Here is a 23,975-nt window from a genome sequence, read left to right as displayed (position 1 = left end):
TTCAGCCACGCCCTCATGGGATTCTCCTATTAACCACCAGATCTGCTTGCTAAATAATTAAATTTAAGACCATGTTCCACGTTTTTCTAGATCGTTGCCATCTTCATTAGATCTTTCCTGCCATATGTTTTATCCCTCATTAATTTAGAATCTGTTAATTTATCTGAACATTGGAGAACAAATGTCTTCTTGAATGTGCCATCCTGTTTATATAAAAGTTTATTTGGGGCCTACTTTTTATTATTCACTATGACATATGCAGGGAAAATAGTGGTAGAAAACACCAGCATGGAGCTCTTATTCTCACAAGGAAGCAAGGGTCCTATCAAAGTAAATACAGCCATTCAAAGAAAATGTGATCCAAGCACTCACGGCTTTGGTTGACAGCCATTTCTTCCCTTTAGAGATGTAAATCTCTGCTGCAATTCTCTATCCTTCCTTTTATGTTTCTATCTGTCCTCTATTTTCTTGAACATATTAATCTTAATGATTTTACAATCATTGTCAGCTAAGTCGGATATCTCGGTAAGGTGACAGGTTTTTGGTTTTTGTTTTGGTCAGATGAACTGGAGAGACAGGACTGGGGCATATGGTCTTGTTTCTTGATACGTCTGATACTTTTTAGTTGGATGCCACTCATAGTGTGTAGACCTGGGAGAGGCTCACATGATAATCCTTTCTTCAGAGAGTAGTCACTATCTTCTCTGATAAGCAGTTAGAAAGGCTATAATACTTTAATCCAATCAGAGCGGAGCTGATTTGCAGTTTTGTTTAGATTCGGTCTGTCCCTCTTCTGGGGCGTGACCCTCCAGGGCTTTCAACTGAGAACATGTTTGTGCTCTGGGGCCACTCACTCTGGTTTAATCATTGTCTGTTCAACATGAAGAGATGGCAAGTAAAGCTCTTCTTCATCTTCTAGAGCTTTTCTGCTTAAGAGTTTTATCTTTCTGCTAAATTTTCAATTTAACTTCCAATTTAAACTTTCAATAACAAATGTCTTCGGGGAAAATTAGCCATGTGTTTAAGGCCCCTTAATTTCCAATCTGATTGTCAGCCCAGGAGACTTCTAGAAGTTCTCCTAGTTTCTCTGTCCCCAGCTTGGAATTCCAGCCTCTTGTTAGTTCCTAGAATAAGCAGATACATTGTAATCAACAGTTCCACATTTTTCCCCACTCTGGAATCTGAACGCCTCTGGTTATCTTGCTTCAGGAGTTCTCCAATGTCCTTAAATAGATATTTTGAGTTTTTCAGGCTTTTCTGTTTGTTGTCAGGGGGGTATTGGTCAGTGAAAATCTACTGTTTACTCAGACTTGTATGTTGGAAAGCAAGAGTTATTTGGGGACAGTCTCATTAAAAGGTTGGGATATAAACTGGGCCTGGAAGAAAGGACCCTGTTCAATAATAATCTAATTACCATCGGGATGTTGGCTGCCTGGATGTTCCCTGATATGCTACAGACAGATGTTCTCTAAAATTTAATTAAAATTGGTTCAGAACCGCTTCTTATATACTGAGCAAATCCAAGATCCTCTCCAAAATTTTTGAAGATTAGAGTGGGATACACAACATTGTCACTCTTTGTGCCAGTCACCATTGCAACTAATTTTCCCCTTTTTTCTTCTGGCTCTTGTTTTCCCTGTTACTCTTCCGTGCCTGCTAATCCTTCTCCCCAAAGTACAAACTATTTATTACCAGAGGTCTGGGTGAACAGAGTGCAGTGAAAGAGCAACCCAGCTTAGCAGATACCTAAAAGGGAGAGCAGATGAAAGAAATTGTAGCCTAAGAACTGATTTCAAACTCATTCTTTCTTCTAAATCTTTACTGAGATAACACGTACAGCTAGATAAACTTGGTCTCTGGATGGATCCTGAAAGTCACCTCTAAAGCAGAGTGGCGTTGAGATTCACGAGAAGATATTTAGGCACTGGCTCAAGTCTACCCACTATCCCTTACTATACTGGAGGAATCCCTGGGAATAGAGCTCAAAGAACCTCCCTAAGGGGAAGATGGCAGGCTTTTGTAGGGGTCAAGTAAGTGCAAGGACAGAGGCAGTTAGCATATATTGGGGTGTACTTAATATTAAAAAGAGAAAACCATACTTAAGTATCTAAATAAGAATTTTTGAGCTGATGCATGAAAATATTGCCAATTTTAAAATTCTGGTAAGATGATAAAATTCAAATGAACACTGCTGCAAACTGAATTAGTCATCAGAAAGATCAAAGAGGAAGCAACACTGCCCTAAGGAACAGGGCTTTCTCCACTCCCTCTCAAGCTGAGCTGGGAGGTGGGGTGGGTGTCCTTGGACACTTCATTGCTCTTTGGAGTCTTGTGGCGTTTTGCTATGTCTCCTGGTTCCTATCATCTACCACCCTCCAGTCACTTCCTCCTTTTACCAAAGTCTTGGGAGCACTGTCTCTATCCACACTTGGAATCATAACTCTGGAAAAAGTTACTGCCCATAAAAGCAAGCTAGCCAGCACTTCAGCCACCCAATACTCAATACCCAACCATCATCAGCCAGAGTAGATCCATGTTTTTAAAGGACAAGGATGGTTATCTGATAACCTGCACCTCCCTGATCGTCGCACTTACCCCACTGTGGGCTCTCTCCCATTTAGACATAAGCTCTGTGAGGGCTGGGATTTTTGTCTGACTTATTTACTGCTGTATTCCTAATTCCTACCACAGTGCCTGACATAGAGGAAATTTTAAATAAACATTTGTTAAATAAGAAAAAAAAGAATAAGGGAACACAACATAGAAGAATGTTTCATAGTTAGACTCTGGAAACATGTTGCCTGTATTTGAAACTTGATTTCTCTGCTAATTACGTATGAGACCGTGGCAAGTCCCTACTCTCAGGGTGTCTCAGTTTCCTCTTTTGTGAAAGGGAGATAGAGACAATTATTACTACTGTATTCTTATGAAAGAGAAATCAAAAAATAAAGAATTCGAAATCAGACACAAAGTGCTACAAGTGATAAAGGGCACATTGAAGATAACTAAAAATTAAATAAATAAATAGATGGAAAAATAATCATGAAATATCTGAAGGAATTACCCTAAGTGAAGGAATATTTGAGTTTAAGGTTGAAATAATGTATATATAACCCCAGAGAAATTCCCTAACTTGACAGATAAGGAAATGATTTTACAAATCTCCAGACAATGAATTTAAATTGTAAAGATAATGAATGGTGCTGAAGTATTCACTTGCAAAATTGCAAGATAATAGTCAACAGACCTTCTTTTAGTGACATTTGAACAAAAACTACAATAAAATAATCCTCTTCCAGGCCGGCCGGTGGCGCAAGTGGTTGAGTTTGGATCCCGGGCGCGCACCGATGCATGGCTTGTTAAGCCATGCTGTGGCAGCATCCCATATAAAGTGGAGGAAGATGGGCACGGATGTCAGCCCAGGGCCAGTCTTCCTCAGCAAAACAGAGGAGGATTGGCATTGGATGTTAGCTCAGGGCTGGTGCTCCTCACACACACACAAAAATAATAACAATCCTCTTCCTATCTAACATTCATGTGATAATTAGGGAAAGGTATTTTAAAATACTGAATTCCTCAGAAAATATAAAAACTGTGTATCAATTATAACAAAATTCCATTGAAAAAATATTTGGAGCTATGGTAGACAAAAGAAAATAAGATAAAATAAGAGTAAATATCTTAAAAGGTAAATACAGTGTAAAAAATAAACCCTATATGATTAAACATCGAAAAGAAATAATGATATGAGTGTGGAGCATAATCACATTTAAAAGCAATAATAATAATATCATAGAAAATACAATAGTTCTTAAGAAATGTCTATGAAATAGTTTGAAGATTTTCAATAAGAATATACTTATTTATTGCATCTAATTAAAAATGAAGAAAAACACTTAAAATACACACACATACACACACAGTCCTATCCTCTTGCCTGACATTTTATGATGTCTGCCCAGCATGTTCTACTCTAGTCTTGTGCTATGTTACTATTCAACACCATTCATACTCTCCCTTCTTAGAAAGAATGTTTTTTCTCTAAAAGAAGTTCTGTAATCAGCTCTTAAATTAACATTGTTTTTCTCCTTCCACTTAATCTGTATGGTGATATGCACTGTCTTCTGTCTGTAAGGCAGAGTGATCTAACCTGTCTACAATGCCAGGACTTAAGACACACAGTTCCTTTTTTTGAGGGACTTGCCATCTAGTTGGGGAAACCAGGATGATATGAAATGTAACTGGCAACTGAAGGCAGTGAAACATGAGTTAGAGAGATCACTAAAAGTCGTATTGTTAGAAGAGGTGGAACACGATTTGACTTTGAAGGATGGTGTCTGTTCCACCAGGTAGAGTGAATCATAGAATACTTTTCAGTTAGGTGGGGAATGAAGACAGCATAGAGATGACAGAACGTAACATCAGTTAGAAGAATCTAGCCAGGGAAATGAGGCAAAGCAGAGACACAGGCATTTTAATTCACTATTGAGAATACACTGAGAATTAAGCACTGTGCTGTATTCTGTGCTCCAGAAATAAATAAGATGTTCTGTGATTAATCCTTTGGTTGCTCTAATACTAAATTGTGGTGTATAGAAAAATTTGTAGTAAACAAAAATCTTCAATATTTATCTGGAAAGTTAGGGCCCCTTACCTATTAAAAAATAAAGTCTTCGATTTGGAAAATAACCAACTGAAGGCCTTCTATTTTTTTTCCACAACATATAACACAAATTGTGTGTTGTAAATGTGCTTGTTTGATAATGACCTTATTTTTATCATTAACTAATATATTGGTAATAACACAATTTTATTTAAAATTAAAAACCAGAGTTCAGAAGATAATTTTTGTTACAGCATTTTAAAATTGTATCACTCTAAAACAACAACAAAAGCCTGAAGTATTTCAGTAGTAGTTTTTCTTACAACTACCTTCTCTTTAAATTGTCTTAAGTAAAGTTTTCATTTTAGCTCCAAAAAATCCGTTGTATAATTTTGACTTCTTAACCAAGTATCTATAGCAAATCAAATATAGCCATAATGTCACAAAGTCTACGAATATAGGCTTACACCAGGGGTCTGTGCATACGATAACTTTTTCCATTTGTTTTGTAAAATGAAAGTATAACCTAATTCCCCAATATAAAATCATCATTAGTTTACAAGATAAGTCTGTTCTGCTTCGTGATCTTTATGCTGCCTCTTGAGGGACTAGGTTTTATTTGAAGCAAGGAGATTTGCAGCCTAATTCCTAGGCTTAATTCTAATTGTCAAGTGCATTTGTAAATCTTACAGATTTTAGTAGGGGAAGAGATCATTTATAACTATGTATATTAGTTGTATCTCTGTTTGTTTGCAGGGTTCTAAATCACATTTAACGTGCCTTTCAAATTTGAAAATCCTTATAATAATTTTGTTGATAATTTGCTATCAAAAACACCTACTAGTTATATTTGTCTCTAGGTTTTCTTCTTTAGATATGTATTTCCACTTTTTTGTAGACACTTCCATTCTTTAAAAATGAGTGCGTCTGAATAACACATTCTTTATAAAATAATAAACAAACCACTAAAAATTATGATTTTTAATCCTATTAAACAAAAGATTCTGTAAACTGTCATTTTCACCTTGTTGCAGCATTTTGAAGATTTTCTTTTTCCCTTGGTTTTACTACTTGTTATTATTTCTTTGCAATATTCATTTCCACTTCGAAACATGAAGGTCATATCATTTGTAAGTTGTTTTATGATTTTGAGCAAAATACTTAAAAGGCAATGTAGGAAAATACTTTTTTCCCTTGTGGCTATTTGGGTTTGGTGAAAAGATATCTCACTCTAAGTCTACATGCATTGAGTTTAAGATAAGGGGTATTTTCAAATTTGACCATGTAGCTGTTAAAAAGATGTCTTTGGGGGCCTTTTCTTTTAGATTTCACAGTTCATTGGTAGTGGAATGCAGTTATTTAGTTTGCTACATATTGGAAACCATGAGAGACTTTGTGTTTATTTTGTATTTCTTTGGCATCATCAGTTTCATAGTGTAGCTTATTTTTGTCCTTTAAATGAGAACTCAGAGCTGGTGTTGTAATGTGCTTAATTTCTCTACAGAGCAGAACCATTTAAAATTCTGCTTTTATCCACAGGGCTTCAAGAGACCATTTAGCGGGTTCTCCCAATCCTAAGTAAAATAGCGCACACATAGTGTGTCCCGAGAATATGGTTGCAAATGACTCCTCAAACATGTGCTTAGTGGACGTGGGAGCAGCTGTGCCCTGCTAAGTCACTTACCTGCTGTCCCAGTGATGAGGCTGGGACACGTTATTTTGTTCCGCTGTGGATCTCCTTTCTCCCCCCAGTCCAATCTCAGTCTTCGCTTCCCGACATTTAACCAGTCACACTTGATAGGATCACGCTATTCTTCATGCGAAGGTAGAGACTCAAAGCTTGACTGGTGAGAAGGCAAGCAGTCAGTCTGTATGTAATCTTGACTCTAAAATGGGAAAGTGTAACTTCCAATTATAGTGATTTATTTTAGTGGGCCTTTTGCTCTAGATAGAAAAATATGCTTTTGTTCTCTCCTTAGTTATTTTAACCTCCGTTGTTTTTTTTCTTTTTTACTTTTATATATTTTTTCCTATTGGGCTTGCCAGCACACCTCTTCTCATCTTCTTACACTCCTACTCACAGTGACGATAAAAAGACAACTGACTCATATCAACTAAGCAAAATAAATAAATAAATAAATAAATAAAACTAGAAAATCAAAACAAAAATATGGCTAATTTTACTATTTCATGCCACTTTGTTTTTCTTTCTATTGGTAAAATGTAGGTTGCACTCTTTGGCCTTAAGTCCTTCCTTGAGGAGACTCACATAATGCTACAGAAATCATCTACTCCACCCTCTGCCTTCAGGCTGGGGAAACTTTATAAACAATTTTAAAATAAGATTATATGTTTGATTTTTAAGCTCTCTAAGGTTTTTTCCTTACAATTTCACTCAGTGTTTATAAATACACAGTCATGTGTCTGTTGATGATGAGAATACATTCTGAGAAATGCGTCCTTAGGCGATTTCGTTGTTGTGTGAACATCATAGAATGTACTTACACACACTTAGATGGTGTAGCCTACTACACACCTAGGCTGTATGGTACCAACCTTGTGAGACCACTGTCCTATATGAGGTCTGCCGTTGACCGAAACGTCATTATGTGGTGGATGATTGTAGTGACTCCAAACATAATTTCTTCTACTTTGACTCATCTCTACCCTACTAAAAATAATAGTGTTTGTTAAAGTTATGTGATAAATAATGGGTAGAGGGTTTCTCTTGGAGTCATATTCCTTTTTTTTTTTTTATAAACTGATGCTCTTATCTCTTCTGCAATTTCTGCAATTATTATATTATTGTGATATTGTGATATGGTTATGAATTATTTTGCATTTTGGGTTGGATTTCTATTTTTAAAAGCTCCTTTTTTCTTCTCTATCATCCTCTCCACCTAAATTAACAATCTTATGCAAATTCATATGTGTTATTCATGAACAGATTTGCTGATATTCTTCAAGATTTATACTTTTGTTTCATATGTATTTATACTCCTTTTTTTTGGTCTCTACCATACAGAGTCTTGTGTACATGGATAGACAAAGTAGCAAAGAAAGACTGAGCAATTTCAAATGTGGTTTTAAAATGTTGCTAATAGATGGTGGCTTCTTTTTGAAAAAAGATGTTTTTTTGCTGTGAGTGGGAGAACAGAACTCAAAAGAAAATTGCAAAAGAAACTTACTGTGTGGCATCTGATAAAATATGGATATTAGGTGGATTGATTACTAATCTCCTTTGAGAGCCTAGTCTAGCTTTCTGTACATACTTGGTGGAATCTATTAAGATGATTATAACTATTTTACCAGCATTTTTTATGACTCCGAAAGCGGAAACCTTAGACAGTGGATGGTTGTGTTTATCTGGGATTTAAAGATTGTCAAGAAGTGTGGCAGATGGTCAAAGGGAGGGCATTCCAGGGTGCAAATAAGACCATAATGAAATATTGGATCACACATTTGTGGTTTGGCAGAAACACAAGTGAGGCCAGGAGGATGTTTATAAACTTAAATGAACAGGCAGAATCTAGAGTCTGAAAACTGAGATTAGGGCAATCCTAGGATTAAAAGGAGAGGAAGTCAGGAAACATGCAAGAAGGAATAAACATTCAGTAGAGAGCATGAGGCGATCATGCTGCTGAGGTATTACAAGATATGCTGGCTCATTTTGGTTTTAATTTCTTAATACATGTCAACATAATAAGAAAACTGAAACAGAAGACAAGTTCCTGCTGAGGGTAGTTCAAATCATTATTTATCAAGTACCTATTATGTGAAAGGAGCTTTGCAGGAAAGCAAAAGAGCATTTTGTTTCATGGATGGGCTCTGATAACAGTTAAATTATGAATGGATTTTATTGCTGCTGGAAGACTAGAAAAAAATGGAAACGATATGAAGCCATGCATATTTATCCGTGGGAATTAAGATTCTATTTACTAGCTTTGTCTTCAAACAGATTAAAAAAATTTAGTCCAATTAGAGATGCATATCTGAGGATCTCAAACGTTTCTGCTGTTCAGATAGATTCAGAAATATTATTTTAATTGTCTGCTAGGCTATGCTTGAGGTAAAGTATATCTTTATGCTTGCGTTATCAAACAAGGAATCCATTGAAATGACAGGGAGTGTAGGGTATCTAATAATTTAAGAGTTCTGATGAACACATAGTTTTAATACTTTCCAAGATATAAAGTAATTTTGGATTTAATATAGAATTTGCTTTTTCCCCAGGGATATTTTAAAAGCATGCCTTATTTTAACTTAAACTGTCTTAGAGTTTACAAAAGTGGTACAGAGATTAGAAGCTTTCAAGATCTTTCAGAATATTGAACAAAGAAATAGACACATACTATTAATTCAAGAAAATTATATCTGAATTCTAGAAGCAGTATGAAACTTTTATTATACAATCATATTCTGTAGCCTTTCATCCCTGTAGAAATATAGAGGTTGGAAATGTACCTATGTATCCAACAATGTATTTCACTATAAATATTTTTGTCAAAGGTACTCACAAAATTTTCAGTCAATTATAAAATCCCTGGAATTCTTTTTTTGTGTGTGCGTGTGAGGAAGATCAGCCCTGAGCTAACATCCATGCTAATCCTCCTCGTTTTGCTGAGGAGGACCAGCTCTGAGCTAACATCTATTGCCAATCCTCCTCCTTTTTTTTCCCCAAAGCCCCAGTAGCTAGTTGTGTGTCATAGATGCACATCCTTCTAGTTGCTGTATGTGGGACACGGCCTCAGCATGGCCGGAGAAGCGGTGCCTCAGTGCGTGCCCGGGATCTGAACCTGGGCCGCCAGTAGTGGAGCGCGCGCACTTAACCGCTAAGCCACGGTGCCGGCCCATCCCTGGAATTCTTATAGGTGCAAAAATGAATTTTGTTGTTATCATTATTATTGCTTTTCAAAGGACTCTAAATTTTGATGCTTTCACAGTCATCGCAATGATATTTTTAAATACCTAGGAGAGTCAGATATTATGTATCAGCATGGCAATCTTTCTGATTCTTCCTATATGTGCCCATATTATTTTCCAAACAATAAATAGGATATATAACAAAATAAAGAAAGCACTGTCATTTACTTTGAAAGATTAAAACATGTTCAAGACTTTTTCTACATTACACTGAAGATATAGTTACTGGGAGTATCAGGAATGTATTGATTACATTTAGAAAGACAGTAATTACTAAGAGAGTTTCCCCAATTTCTGGACAATTTCTGAGACCCTTTAGTCTCCTAAATTCATACATGACATGTAGAATTCTCACACTTTTGTTTCGAAGATTCTTCATAGGACATATTTTTCTAACTCTTTTACCATCCCAGTCAAGCTCTTCTAAATATACGACATTGGGTTAAAGTATCACTTTTAAGGTAGTAGACCCAACAATATGCACAGTATTCCAATGAAGTCTTCTCCATAAAGAGATGCATAAAAATTCCATAACTTGATTGAATGCTTCTGAGACTGTTTGAGCTTATTTGGCCTCTCTACTGCCTTATTGCTCCATTCAGATATATATATATATAAGATATAGATATATATTCAGATATAATATATATGTATTTCAAAATAATAGATGTTACTCAAGAGCTATCCTATGTGATACTTTTCAAAGTTTGTCCTCTAACATACATCGTGATTTCATGTTGTCTTTTTAGTTTAAGATCTTTGTGCCAACTGCTCAAAATCTCCTGGAATCCTAATCCAATATCTTAGCTCTATTAGCTTGACATCCAAGTGTTCTGTAAGCTTCTGTCTTCATCCAAATTGCTGAGAGAATCAGTAACCAAGACTGGGTACACGTGATACATTATTAGAAATCGTCCTTTAAGTGACATTGATAATAGGTACTTTCATCCACAGATGTTCCATCCTGCTATGGTTTTCCTTTATTCAGCTCATGCTAATTTTTTGATCCACTTGGAAGTCATGCAAGACTTTATATAATACTTAATTTTTTTAAACGTTATAATTCAAGTTTGGAGACTTGTTTTTTCTTTTGTCTCCCAATTTTGCAGTTTCAGCAAGACAATTTGTTTTCTGTATATATATATATAAAATATATATATGCATACATGTTTATTTATATATGTGAGTGTATATCTTCTTATCCCTTTCATTTTAGTTCAGAGGTTTCTTGTTCAAGTTCAGTGAGTCTTCTGCCAAGTACATTTTTGCAGTTCCGATGAGGTACACAATATCCTTGTCAAGAGCTCATTATTCTGCTGTAGTAAGCCTTTTTAGATGGGAAGCTCTTTGCTTCCTGAATCCTCTTTTCTTTTCAAAAGTCAAGCCTTCAGCTGGAAAAAGGAAAGAACATTTTTGTGTCTCCATGTCTGAGAGCTTTCTATTTAACTTAAAGTGCACCAGAAACATATTCTGACTTTCCTCTTGTTGCTGATCATGTTTCTGATTGCATTTCTGATAATTATCCTGAAAGGCAGCTTGCTTCCAGATTAAGAATGTAAAGTGTAAACTAGACCAGAGCCATAAAAGGGAGTCCCTGTCTCCTACTGCATGGTATCATGTCATTCCACTTGTTATTATTCATGTTTACCGAGATCAGGGACCAGTGCCTTGCATCACTCTTCAGAGGACCAGCAGTGAGATTCTCAAACATGTTTGTGCCTGTGAAAACTTAGTTCATACCTTTTCCTTAGACTGAGGAATTGTACATATAGGCAAGTTTATATTAATCACGATGCAACATCCTACAACTGATAGACGTGCTTCCTCCAAGGTCAGGTTTTCTGGGAGAGTACCCATGACTGTTATACAGTTATATAACACACATGTTGCAATTTCTCTATTTTTCTTTCTCTATTCTGAAGGCTGCTTCAGAATAGACAGTTGACATATTTTTTTTTATTCCTTTTCTACCAGGTAAGAAAATCTTTTTCAACTCCTTATTAGATTACTTATGCACCATAACAAGCCTTCAACAACATAGATAGGTAGGTAGATAAATAGACAGACAGATGTGTGCATATCTATATGTGTGTATATATATAATTTATATATATAATATGTAATTCATGTTTTATCATCTGTATTAGATTTAATATTTGAAAAATCTATTATCTTTATATTATATTAATTTAGAAAAGTACAATCAAGAAAATATAGCTGCAGGGTATTATGTCATGACGATCATAAACATATTTATATGTAACAGAATTCCAATTTTCAAAATAAAAGAAACTCATATGAGAAAAAGAATCCCTAAATACAATTGTCCAATAATTTACTTACTTTTTAGTGAAAAGTAATTAACTCATAGGTGTAGTCAAAAGCTTGATTCTCTGAGAAGCTGACACTGAATTCGAGTTTAGAGGGCAGGATGTCACTGGAGTGTGCCCTTGAAAGCAACGTCTGTGGACCTCAGTGGAAGGAAAAAGGGTTGGGCAGAGTGAGAAATCGAGCTGCCACACAATTTTAATGCCTCCATGGCTGACCCCATGGGAAAGCTCTGGAACTAAACTTGCCCTTCAGTATTGTCTGCATTCAGCAGACATGGCTTAACCTTTATAACCTTGCAGCAATGAGTCATTGATTATGTGCTACTCGGGAAGGGTGTGACCTTGGGCCAGGCGGCGGTTTACAGCTAGAGCAACAAGCCCTTCCATGCAGTGGATACGAGCAACATATCCAAGTATGCACCAGAAGTGTCTTTTAGCTAATAAGCCTGGAATGAGGAATAACAATGCTAAGATAACCGTGTACTATGTGCAACTGAGGCCATCGATACCAATTGGAAGTGAATTGGTGAAGAAGAGGCAGTACAACATTGTGGTTGTGAGCAGGGTTCTAGAACGTATTGGGGTTCTAGCCTGATCATTCACTAGCTGTGTGATTTTGGGCACCTTACCCTCTGGGACTCAGGTTATTTATTTTTAAGTTATTACTTATAGTAAAAATAATTTTCCCTAAAATATAAGGAATTTAACATCCTCTCCCTCATAAGTTTGTATGGATTGAGCAAAATATATCATGCAAGCATTTACTATAGTACATAACATTTAAAAAGCACATAAAAAATAGAATTAACTGTTTTATATATCATTAACTTTCCCATGGTGTGCCCACTATAACAAGAGTGCTTCAAGTTACAACTAAGTCTAAAAGGTTTATCAATTGATCTGGTGTCTCCATGAATAAATTACCTATACCAGTGGTTCTTAGGCTTTTTTGTACATTAACATCACCTGAATAGTTTGCTAAAAATGCAGATGTCTGTTTCTACTGCTTACTTTCAGAGTCATCAGTTTTGGGTTGGGGACCACTCGCTCATCCCAAAGTTTAGGATCCACTGACTTAAAGCTATCTGTATCTTTTTAAATCCCTTGGCTGTTATGTCCATGTCCAAATGTTTATCGCTCCCTCCCTCCTCTGTCTTCCCCTGTTTCCCCTCTATTTTGGTTTGGGCTCGATTAACTTTTCAAATAGGTTCCAAATTTGAGAACCAATATTAGTTACTCTTTAATAATCCCCCCGTCATGCTCCCTTTTCCATTTCATAAACTGAAAAAGAGATCACATACCCATTTTATCCATTGAAGGTAATGTGAATCTTTAATGGCAGCTTTACTAAGTACATTTTGTTTTGCTTATGTCTGTCATAGATAACACAGCCAGCATTCTGACAAGGCGGAGGAGATTTAGTCGAACTATTCAGGATGTGTATTATCTCCCCATTATGATCTCTGATGGTGGAATCCCCTCTCTCAGCAGCAGCAGCACCCTCACCATCAGGGTTTGTGCATGCGAGAGAGATGGGCGCGTGCGGACCTGCCATGCAGAAGCGTTCCTGTCCTCGGCAGGTTTGAGTACAGGAGCCTTAATTGCTATTCTTCTGTGTGTTGTCATTCTCCTAGGTAAGACATTCTAAATCCTAATTTTAGATGACTGCAATGCTGAACGTACCCTGCAATGGCCAATAGTGCATTAGAAAAGAGAAAGACCGACAGAGAGACAAAGGGATAGAGAGAGAGGCAGAGACAGACAGTCATTTCGACAAAACTTAAGAGTTAGGAATGAATAATTTAGATACAAAACATAGCTGCACAGATTTCCTTTTAGTTAACTTTCTCAATACCATAGTTAATCTAGAAATAATTTGATTCAAATGTGATAAAAGAGTTGAAATATCAGAAGAAAAGACAGACTATGAGAGAAATCCTTTTGGAAAGAATCTATTTTAGAAAGAATTGATATTAAATAATCTAAATCACATATTGAAAGGACTTTTACAATTTATTTCAAAGAACATAAGTGATATCATTCTAAAATGAATCTGAACACCAAATACAAAAGAGATTTCTTGTAGAAACTTTTATTAGTCTAAAATATTATTTAATCATCAATGTTAGAAGAATTCTAAAGTGCTAAGTCTATAATTTTGGCCTTAGAGATATTAAATTTTATTAAATTTAATAAGATTTTTAATTGCAGATTTGCATTACATTTCATTTTATAAAAAATAAAACACTTTCTCTAATTATATATTATCTTTTTAATAGGCTAAATCTTAACACAACCACATTTGAAGCTGATATTACTATAAACTCTTAAGATTGCTGTTTAAAACAAGACAGCAAATCCAGATTTTTAAAACAAGAAAGAGATATAAAGAATCTTTCTGCTTCATAGTTGGAAGTGGAGACATATTTATTTTTCCAACATCTCTCCTCCTTTCTACCTTTCTCTTAGCAGCCTTATCTTTTCCTCTTTTCTTAGTACTGTGCATACTTTAAAAAAAAAAAAAAAGAACAAACACTCTATACTTTGGTGAGACAGACTTTCTTGCAAGGAATGTTCCTTGTTTTGTTCCTAGGATAGAAGACAAATTACCTGTACAGAGGGAGTGGAGAGAAAGGTAGAATGAGGCTGAAAAGTATAGTGAATATTTAGGCAGAAGTATGACAGTTTGGGGCTTCGATGGGCATGGTAGAGAGGGTGGGCTTTATTCTAGGAGTGTAAAAAGAGGTTTAAAGCAAGCAAATTCCATCATAAAATTTGCATTTTGAAAAAAGATGACTATGAATGAAGTAGAGGACAGATCTCATGATGGCAAGACATGTAGGCAAACTGATTAGGAAGACGATGCAATTGTCTCGCTCAGACATAGCATAGTTGAACTAACATACTGAGAGTGGAGATAAAGAAGGTGGATACTATCAAGATGTTTTAGGTGAAATCAAAAGTGATCTTGGGTAATATGACGCAGATCCTCGGCTGAAAATATTTATCAAAATCTTAACTGAATGTTTACTGGAAGTACCTGAGATTCCATTTGAAAAAGCAGCATTCATAATTTCATGTCAGTGAATCAATATCTCATGTTTATGACATTATGTCTTTTTCTTGAAGCAAGTTTCCAAAAGCTAAAAATACAATAGCCAAAAATTCCAAAAAAAAAGATGATCTTGGGTAAATTAACTATGTAGCTGAGTTAGAACGGTATCAAAGAAGACTTTTCATCTCTTGCTGAATGTGGGCCATGATCTTCCCTGAGCTAGGGGACACCAGAAGGGCACTTTGTTGAAGTCACTACAGCAAGAGAATACAGGGTAAAGAAAGACACAATAGACTAGGACTGAGCTGTGATAAACTCCAGTGTGATCACAAAGTCAAGAAGGATGAGCTAGCTGAGAGATCGAAGGAGAAGTCAGAGAAGAAGGAAGAAAATTAGTAAAGTATAATGTCCTAAAAGTCAAAGGAAAAATGGGTATCAAAGAGGACAGAGAATTCAAAAATGTCAAAAGCTTCTCAGAAGTTAAATAAGAAGTTGAGTAGCAAAAAGTATCAGTTGCATTTAGCAATGTGGAGCCTGGAGATTGGGTGCACCATAGCAAGAAGTATTTCATTGTAGTACATGGTCTTTTATAGTAAATGCATGCTGGAGAAGGAAGCCAGGAAAATCAGACTTTCTAGCTTTTATTTATTTATATATTGATTGGTCACAAATGTTATTTTCTTTAGATATTAACATATTACTTTTTTGGTCTTTGAAAATTAAAACAAAAACTCATAAACAAACCAAAATCAGAAAATAAAACAAAACAACAACTACAAACATTAATCCCTCTAGAGTTCCTAACTTAAACTACGAAGACTAGAACTTCGTGACTTTTTTTTTCTTTTGTGTGTGAGGAAGATCAGCCCTGAGCTGTCATCTGTGCTAATCCTCCTCTTTTTGCTGAGGAAGACTGGCCTGAGCTAACGTCTATTGCCAATCCTCCTCCTTTTTTTTCCCCTTTTTCTCCCCAAAGCCCCAGTAGATAGTTGTATGTCATAGTTGCACATCCTGCTAGTTGCTGTATGTGGGACACGGCCTCAGCATGGCCGGAGAAGCGGTGCGTCAGTGCGAGCCCGGGATCTGAACCCGGGCCGCCAGTAGTGGATGGCGCGTACTTAACTGCTAAGCCACAGGGCCAGCCCTAGAACTTTGTGACTCTAACGTAAGTTCTTCAGGAATCCTTATTCTGAAAGATAGTTCAGTCGGGGAAGTTATTTGACTTTTGGCTTTTGTTTTCATTTATCATCATAAAACTATTTTGTAAACTAAGATGAAACCTTAAAAAGTAATTGAAAAAATGTTAATATACCAGTACATTTAAGATACATTATATAAAAAACATTTTATTGTTTCATGAAGCAGTACTTTCCTTTAATTGAGTCTATGAAAAGGTTGTTTCCCCTTTGGGCTAAATAAGAGAACATTTAAAAATTTTACGCTATCCCTCAGGACTAAGGAAACAAAGTTGCTATTTGATATGTTTACTCCTTCAATTTTTCTTGAAACTGAAATTTGTGTTACAGTTTTATCCAAAGGATACAGAGTAATTTCATGAGCTTAGGTTTAGACAGTCATTATTTATAATGTAATTTATATTTTTCACGACATTGTAAAGGTTTATTGTTATTCAGAAAATATCTAGCCAACAGACTCAGAATATAGTCATTTGTAATTTTGAAATAATATTGGTTACTGTGAGAGCTCATAATTTTCAAAAAAAAAAAAAGAAAATCTGCAAAACCAGAGGTTGCAAAACTTTATTTTAGAACTTGTAATTCTGAAATAACATTCAGCTCTAATAGCTAAACAACTTGTGAAACTAATATTTTAATATTGAAAAATGTTTAACTATTAGCTATTTGTTTGAGAAAATGACTATGATTGTATAAACCCAGCCCTAGTTTTACCACTAATTAACCATGTAATCCCAGACGACTCATTCAGTCTCTTGTTTCTATTTCTGAATCTGTGAAAATAAAATTTCGACGAGGAGGACCTTAGTCATCTGTAAAATTTTGTAGTGCTTATTTATGCTTTATCATAGGTTTAATATGATTCAATATTTCACAATATGGTCAGACTCCATCTATGTATTTATTGATTATCTGAAAATCGTGCTTGAAAAGCAATGGGCCTAACTTTAAATCATAGATGTACATGTTGTGGGTTGGGTTGTGTTCTATCAGGATTACCTTTGTCAGGTCCATTTTATGGGATGGTGGGGGAGAATTTAGAGTGGGCCTTCAGGATACAATCAGAGTTTGGTGCTAAAGGAGGGGGTAGCTATAGTCCTCTTTCCCTCCCAGGGATCTGACATTTCTTTCCCAATCTCACCCCATCACTTGCCAAGGGGACCAGGGCAGTTGGCAGAGCAAATCGTAGTCACACTTGACATAAGAACTCATTGAATCAGGATCTGAATCAGACCTCTACTGGCTACTCTTTCATTCCACCCATCACATATAAACAGGCGACCTAGATAAGTCCTCCGCATAGATTCCTCCTACTCTTGAATGTAAATCTCCTGATAAATGGGGATCAGAGTGGATTTGGGTTGAGGAGAGTAAGGGACTAAGAGAGGAAGGTGGCATTGGTGGGGGGATAACTGCCAGCCTGCTTGTATTCAGAGCTACCTTAAATGAATTTATGGCCCCCCTTAGTTTGAAAAAATAAGTTTCAATGAAAAGTGCCAATACCAGGTGTGACCAATAGCACTACTGAAGCTAATAAAAATAATCTCCCTGACTTGGACCACCTCATTCCACCAAATTTAGTACTAATCTATCATAGTCTAATAAAGAAGCAAGTGATTTAGGAGTAAAAACATCTGCCATGGGAAATATTTTGGGAGAAGTATGTTGGGAGTCAGTACATAATGTATTCAAATGCAAGTTGTATGACAGTTTAAGTTATGAAAACTCAAAACCCCATAGTACTCAAAGCACTGCAATGATAACATAAATAAAATATATAAGAAAATAAATAGAAAAATATTTCCCCAAATTTGAATTCCTTTGTGAATAAAATAAATTAATGACACAATAAATTCATTTTAATTTTCTTAAATAAAAAGAATCAAGTGGGTTTAAAATCCTGGCGAAACTCAAAGAGAAGAGAAGAGAAGAAAAAGAAATACACTAACCAAGAATAAAATATTCATTAGAATAAAGACCTCTCAAAAATACTACAGTTTATTCGTGTTCCAATCCGCATAATATAACCAAACTGCAAAATACCAGAAATCACTTATAATTTTGAACAAAGAAGGATAAGCTCTGTATCTCTCATTTCTTTTATTATGTCATGGCTCTATCATATTATCTTTTCCCAGATGACCCACTGTAAGAAGAGATACCTTGTTTCACTTATCTGGTTTGATAGACCGTATGTGGGGGGGATCAGTTGAATATATTCATTTGACTGCCAGTTTTTAAATAAGAAGAATTTAACTTTCAAATCTATAATTATTATCATCACTCATTCTCTTAAAAGAATTTTGATCTCAGGATTTTGGAGGAAATATTTAGTTTGGTTTTCAAACATTAAAAAATGTTTTCAAGCAAAATTCAGTGTTTGGTATTAAATCCATAAGCGGATTTTAAAAAAATATTTAAATCCATAAGCGGAATTAAAAAAAAATATTTAAAAGTTATTTTCCTAGTGAGGCTATTACTATTCATGAAGATTCACTTAACACAATACCACATTGTCACTTTCACCGAGATTATTCTTTTGTTTATCCACATAAGAATTGTTTATAGAGTATCTCCACTGTGCCATCTTCTCCAGCAACATCTACTGAGCAAACAAGAATGTAAAGCAATTCATTCAGAGCACATCTTCTCATCCATGTTTCCAAATTCTTCTCTGAGTTGATCCGAATTTGCCTTTGACTAGAGGGACCGTATGTCCATATTTGTCCTGATGTCCTGATGTTATTATAAATGACATCCCCTTTCACCCTTAAAAGTCTGTCAAATTATGTGATTAATTATATGTTGATCTGTATATTAAATAGGTATGTAAAAAATCTAGGAATCATTGGTCACTGGCAAATATCTGTCTATGCCTGGAAAAGAGATAGATACAAAAGCACAAAGTTCAAACTTAACTACTATCTATATTTTGAATCAAAATATATCAAGAATATTTTCTTAAATGTGAGGGAATAAGCAAATATAAGCCATCTGAATAATAAACCCAGTGTTATCACCCATGTTTCATTAGACAAATATGGTACTAATATTGATGAAGGATGGAAATTACCTCCACTTTGATAACAGTGTAGATCACATTTTCCCTGTTACGCTATACCCATAAATTCACTTGACATCAACCACCAACCATTTACTTGATTTATTGAGAAAAGTAAGAAATTTTACCATAATAAATTAGGCGGTCTAAAGAAATAAATGTTTTAATCTAGAACAGCCTCCTTACTTAATCAGAAAGATGAGCAAAAATATATAGTGGACAATAAATCTAAACCTCTGAATAGAGTGAAGTGAGTTACTTGAGGAGGCTGCTTGGGTCATTGAATTAGAAAGGTGTAGGCTGGATTTACACTAAAATAAACAGTGAAGTATTAAATGTGTATTTACTGCATTCAGCAAAAGTCTTTTTTTTTCCTCCAAAATAAAGAGCTATATTAAAAATTGTCTTTGAAGTACAAGCAACATGTGTGGGAAACTATTTTATTCTGTAGCATAGTATTGGTGATGCAGGGCCATGTGTAGCATCCACATTTCATTCTCAGTTTTCTGTAATCACTCTGTTTCAAACATAGTGACTCAATGTTTCCCTGTGTCTGCCATAATCAACCCCATTACATTTTCCCGTTACCTTGTCAGGACCCTCTTATTCCATTCTTTTCCAGATGATTCTCTGAACCTCTCTAAAGATGTTTTATCTTTTTTTCTTCATTCTCATAGGCTCTTACTTGCCTTTTCCCTGCAGAATTAGGTTCCTCCCTGTGCACCGTGACCATCTCTTTCAACATATAGTAGACTTCTCTCTCATAATTATCCTTGCCACTTCTGGCTTGAAAATCTCTTCCTCTTCCTCTTCATGTTTTCAAGTCTTAAAAGCACATGTACACTTTGGTATCTAGTTCAAATACAGGCAAAGCTTATCTATATTGTTTAGGGGTACACATAAAAAGGGATTAAACTATACAGAGAAGTAAGGAAACAATAACAATAAAAGTAAGACTAGAAGTTACTTTTTAGAGGTAAGGGGTAAAAGGGCAGTTTTGAGGAAGCCAGGTGTGTTCTTTATCAGACGAAGCTAACCTGGTGTTTGTTTGCTTTAGTACCATTTTTCGAAGCTTACATATAACTAGAATTGCCAAATAAAATACAATATAGGAATGTAAACAGATAGACAAAATAAAGTATAGAAATGTGAATTTCAGATTAAAATATATATAAAAAATATATATGTGTGTGCATATACATATATATATGTATATACAGACATATATACTTACAGATATATTGCATGGGACATACTTATGCTATATATAATGCTATAATATACTTATGACATATATTTTTATGCTATAATATATATATAAGTATGTTCCATGCAATAATATTGAGACAAATATATACATCTATCTCATAAATGTGTCCATGAACTATTTGCATATGTGTGTGTGTATATCCCAAATATTGCATGGGATATAGTTGAATATATATATGTGTGTGTGTATATATATATATACATATATATATTTTTGTTATTCATCTCATATTATACATATGTAATACATTTATTTTTACTGTTGTTATTCATCTCAAATTCACATTTAATTGGGTGTCCTGCATTATTTGCTAAATCTAACAACCATACATGCCATTTGAATGTACTTCTCTGATTATTATATTGTAAAGAATGTTTAAAATACTAATGAACTTAGTAACAACTATCATAAAGCCTAGAATATCAACTAACCAGGAAAAGAACAATTTAGAGATGAATTAAACGATTTTGGGCCTAAAGACACAAAGTAGAGGTAATTCTTTCTACTTAATATGGTTTAATACCATCAAATAGAATGATCTGAAACTACTGAAAAATGGCCAAAGCAAAGTACCCAAAACCCATTTCTCTCAATGTATCCAATGGTTGTGAGGTATTGGTAATAAGGACCAATCCACTGTACTTGGTAAAGTTACCCGAAGACACATGTCCAACCAGTCACTTAGTTGCTTATTGCATGTTTTTAAAATAGTGAAGCAGAATATGGTAATGGAAACGTCATCCCCTTTGGTGTGAGAAGTCATAGATTAAGGCCTAAGCTCATGCACCTGCCATTTATGTGACCTTAGACTTAAATCAGATCATAGTTATTCATGTCATCTCCCCTGAGTCTCAGTTTCCTCGTTTTAAAAATGGGAAAAGCCCCAGCTCTGCCGTGAGGATTAAGTAAAGAAGTTATGTAAAGAGCATTGTGCAAAGTGAAAAATCCTGAAACACCAATTGTGTACAAATTAATTAACATCTTTCGCAGCTTGCTAGGTGAATGCAATTATTAATGCATGATAATATTAGTCTAAAGGATAATGGACAAAAGAGATCAACTATGTAAAATATTCCTGCTTTGGTTTTCTATAAAGCATATAAAGTACAGGGTTTAAGGTAGGGGCTCCTTCTTCCTATTTTAAAGAAACTTAAAATATCCTGCCTTAGTGTATCTCCCTAGAAGGATTAAGTATCTCTACATAGACCTGCACACACATTATTATTTTTCCAGTCAAAATTTCATATTTCTTTTCCATCATCTGTTTCCCTCCACGTAAACATTGAATAGCTGTACTGCAGTATGAGCCAAGAATCCTGAATGCATAAGCCTAGCAAATGAGAATATTGTGGTGTTCTAGAGAAGATCAGTGATCCCCAATGTTTTGTAGGGATAATCATTCTTTGAGATATTAAAAAATCTTGAGATGTTATGCAGAGAGCGCAGAGATCAGGGTTGTGTTACAATGCAAGCCGAAATGAAATGTAATTGATGACAAGAATCGGAAATTGCTGATGTCAAATCAAGAATTTCCTTCTTTTTTTTCTAACTCTTCATCCTCTTTCCATTTTTCCTCAGCAATTGTAGTACTTTTTATCACCCTGAGACGCAGCAAAAAGGAGCCCCTGATCATTTCAGAGGAGGACGTGCGGGAGAATGTGGTCACCTATGATGATGAGGGGGGCGGGGAGGAAGACACCGAGGCCTTTGACATCACAGCCCTGAGGAATCCGTCGGCTGCTGAGGAGCTCAAGTACCGGCGAGATATCAGACCTGAAGTGAATTTCACCCCCAGACACCAGACATTGTCCACCCTGGAAAGTATAGATGTTCAGGAATTTATTAAGCAAAGACTGGCTGAAGCCGACCTAGATCCCAGCGTCCCTCCTTATGACTCTCTTCAGACATATGCCTACGAGGGTCAGAGATCGGAGGCGGGGTCGATCAGCTCTCTGGATTCAGCAACAACACAATCAGACCAGGATTATCATTACCTTGGAGACTGGGGACCTGAGTTTAAAAAGTTAGCTGAACTCTATGGAGAAATAGAATCTGAAAGAACAACTTAGGGGGTTAATTCTTGGAACACTCTAGAATTTGCTTCCTGAGCAAGTGCAGATATAACCTCAGCAATGGCAAGGAAGAAGCCTGGAAACAGTACTTGGAACTGAGCGAGCTGTGCACAGCTACTATAGAAACAAGTGCCCTTTTCATGATGGAAACTGGGTTATTTAATCGGAAGAAAGTCAAATTAAAAAAAAATACAGAGAAAAAGCTATTGTTCTTTGTGTATATTTTCAATTGCTCAATAAAGTCTGTGGTACTGTTTAATTAAGAATACCTGAATTAAGCCAAACAATGATATTTGTTTCAATATTTTGTGGTTTCTTTTCAAAAGCAAAACTAAATAGAAAGGTTCAAAATCACTTATGACTCTGATTTCTAGGGGTGGTACCCTGCAAAATGAAACTTGTGAAGGTAATCACAACCTCTTTTTCCACTTTTCTGGGTGGCCTCTTGACACCCACACTCTGTTATGGTGACAGATCTCATTAGTTTTGTCTTGTATTTAAATGATATGAGGCATATCCAGGATACGGGGCCACTCCATCATGGACTTGTATGTACATTTCATTTGCCCTCCCCACCTTTTTTCTCCATACAAAATTGATGGAGCATGGGGATTTGCTGCTTGAACTATAATGTATGCAATTTCTGTGCACCAGTTGTGCACTGCTCTGAAGCATGGGCACTACTGTCTCTGTCCTGCCTGCCCCCCTTTATTTTAACAGGAGAACCCCCTTTTTTTAAATGGATAGAATGAATGGTTTAAGATATACTCAAATAATCTGTCAGGGAAAGATTTAATTTCAAGAAAAGCTACAAACCTTATCCTGTAGAAAATGTTGGAGAACTCTATTCTTTTTTTTTTTTTGGCTGAGGAAGATTCTCCCTGAGCTAACATCTGTGCCAATCTTCTTCTATTTTGTATATGGGTTGCTGCCACAGCACGGCTGCCGATGAGTAGTGTAGGTCCGCACCTGGGAACCAAACTCTGGCTGCCAAAGTGGATGGCACCAAACTTAACCACTAAGCCAAAGGGTTGGCCCTGAACTCTATTCTTTTTTCCATTTGTTTTAGTAAGTTTAAATCAGCAGTTTTTTAATCATTTCTAAGCCTAAAATTAATTGTCCAAAATTTTAGGATTGGTTCATGCTTCAGTCTAATTTGCTTATTTATAACATGGGCAGTTGTCAAAAATATGTACCTCACAAGACAGTAATGTAGTCTGAAAAGATTATCCTCCAATTTACAGGAACTTCGTAGACTTAATGATCGACTTAGATGTTTATTCCTCACACAGGTTCAGACTTTCCCCACTTCACTGACGAGCCCCTTATCTATTTGGGATATACAGGAAAATGTGTAGGACTAGGAGCAAAAAAATAAGAGATTCATACTTGTCCTTGGACATGCCCACTAAAGTCTCTGAACTTCAGGATCCCCACCTATGAAATAGAGATGGAAAGACTTCCC

The 23,975-nt window shown here is 35.7% G+C and overlaps 1 protein-coding gene across 2 annotated transcripts in view; it reads left to right on the top strand.

Annotated features, from left to right (window-relative positions):
- Positions 1 to 22,796, top strand: part of CDH18 (cadherin 18) — a 466,620-nt gene extending 443,824 nt beyond the window's left edge. Inside the window, exons 11-12 of one of the 2 annotated variants that reach the window (XM_004422693.2) lie at positions 13,239 to 13,490; positions 22,017 to 22,796. In XM_004422693.2, coding sequence (XP_004422750.1) covers positions 13,239 to 13,490; positions 22,017 to 22,507 — 743 coding nt within the window. In that variant the 3' untranslated portion in view covers positions 22,508 to 22,796. The remainder of the gene's footprint in view (positions 1 to 13,238; positions 13,491 to 22,016) is intronic. The other variant, XM_087443160.1, reaches the window with a different exon arrangement.
- Positions 22,797 to 23,975: the final 1,179 nt, after the last annotated feature.

This window comes from Ceratotherium simum, chromosome 18 (assembly GCF_057802395.1).
Source record: "Ceratotherium simum simum isolate JZ-2026a chromosome 18, ASM5780239v1, whole genome shotgun sequence".
In the NCBI taxonomy this organism is placed as follows: Eukaryota; Metazoa; Chordata; class Mammalia; order Perissodactyla; family Rhinocerotidae; genus Ceratotherium; species Ceratotherium simum.
This window is presented reverse-complemented; position numbering and strand designations above follow the sequence as displayed.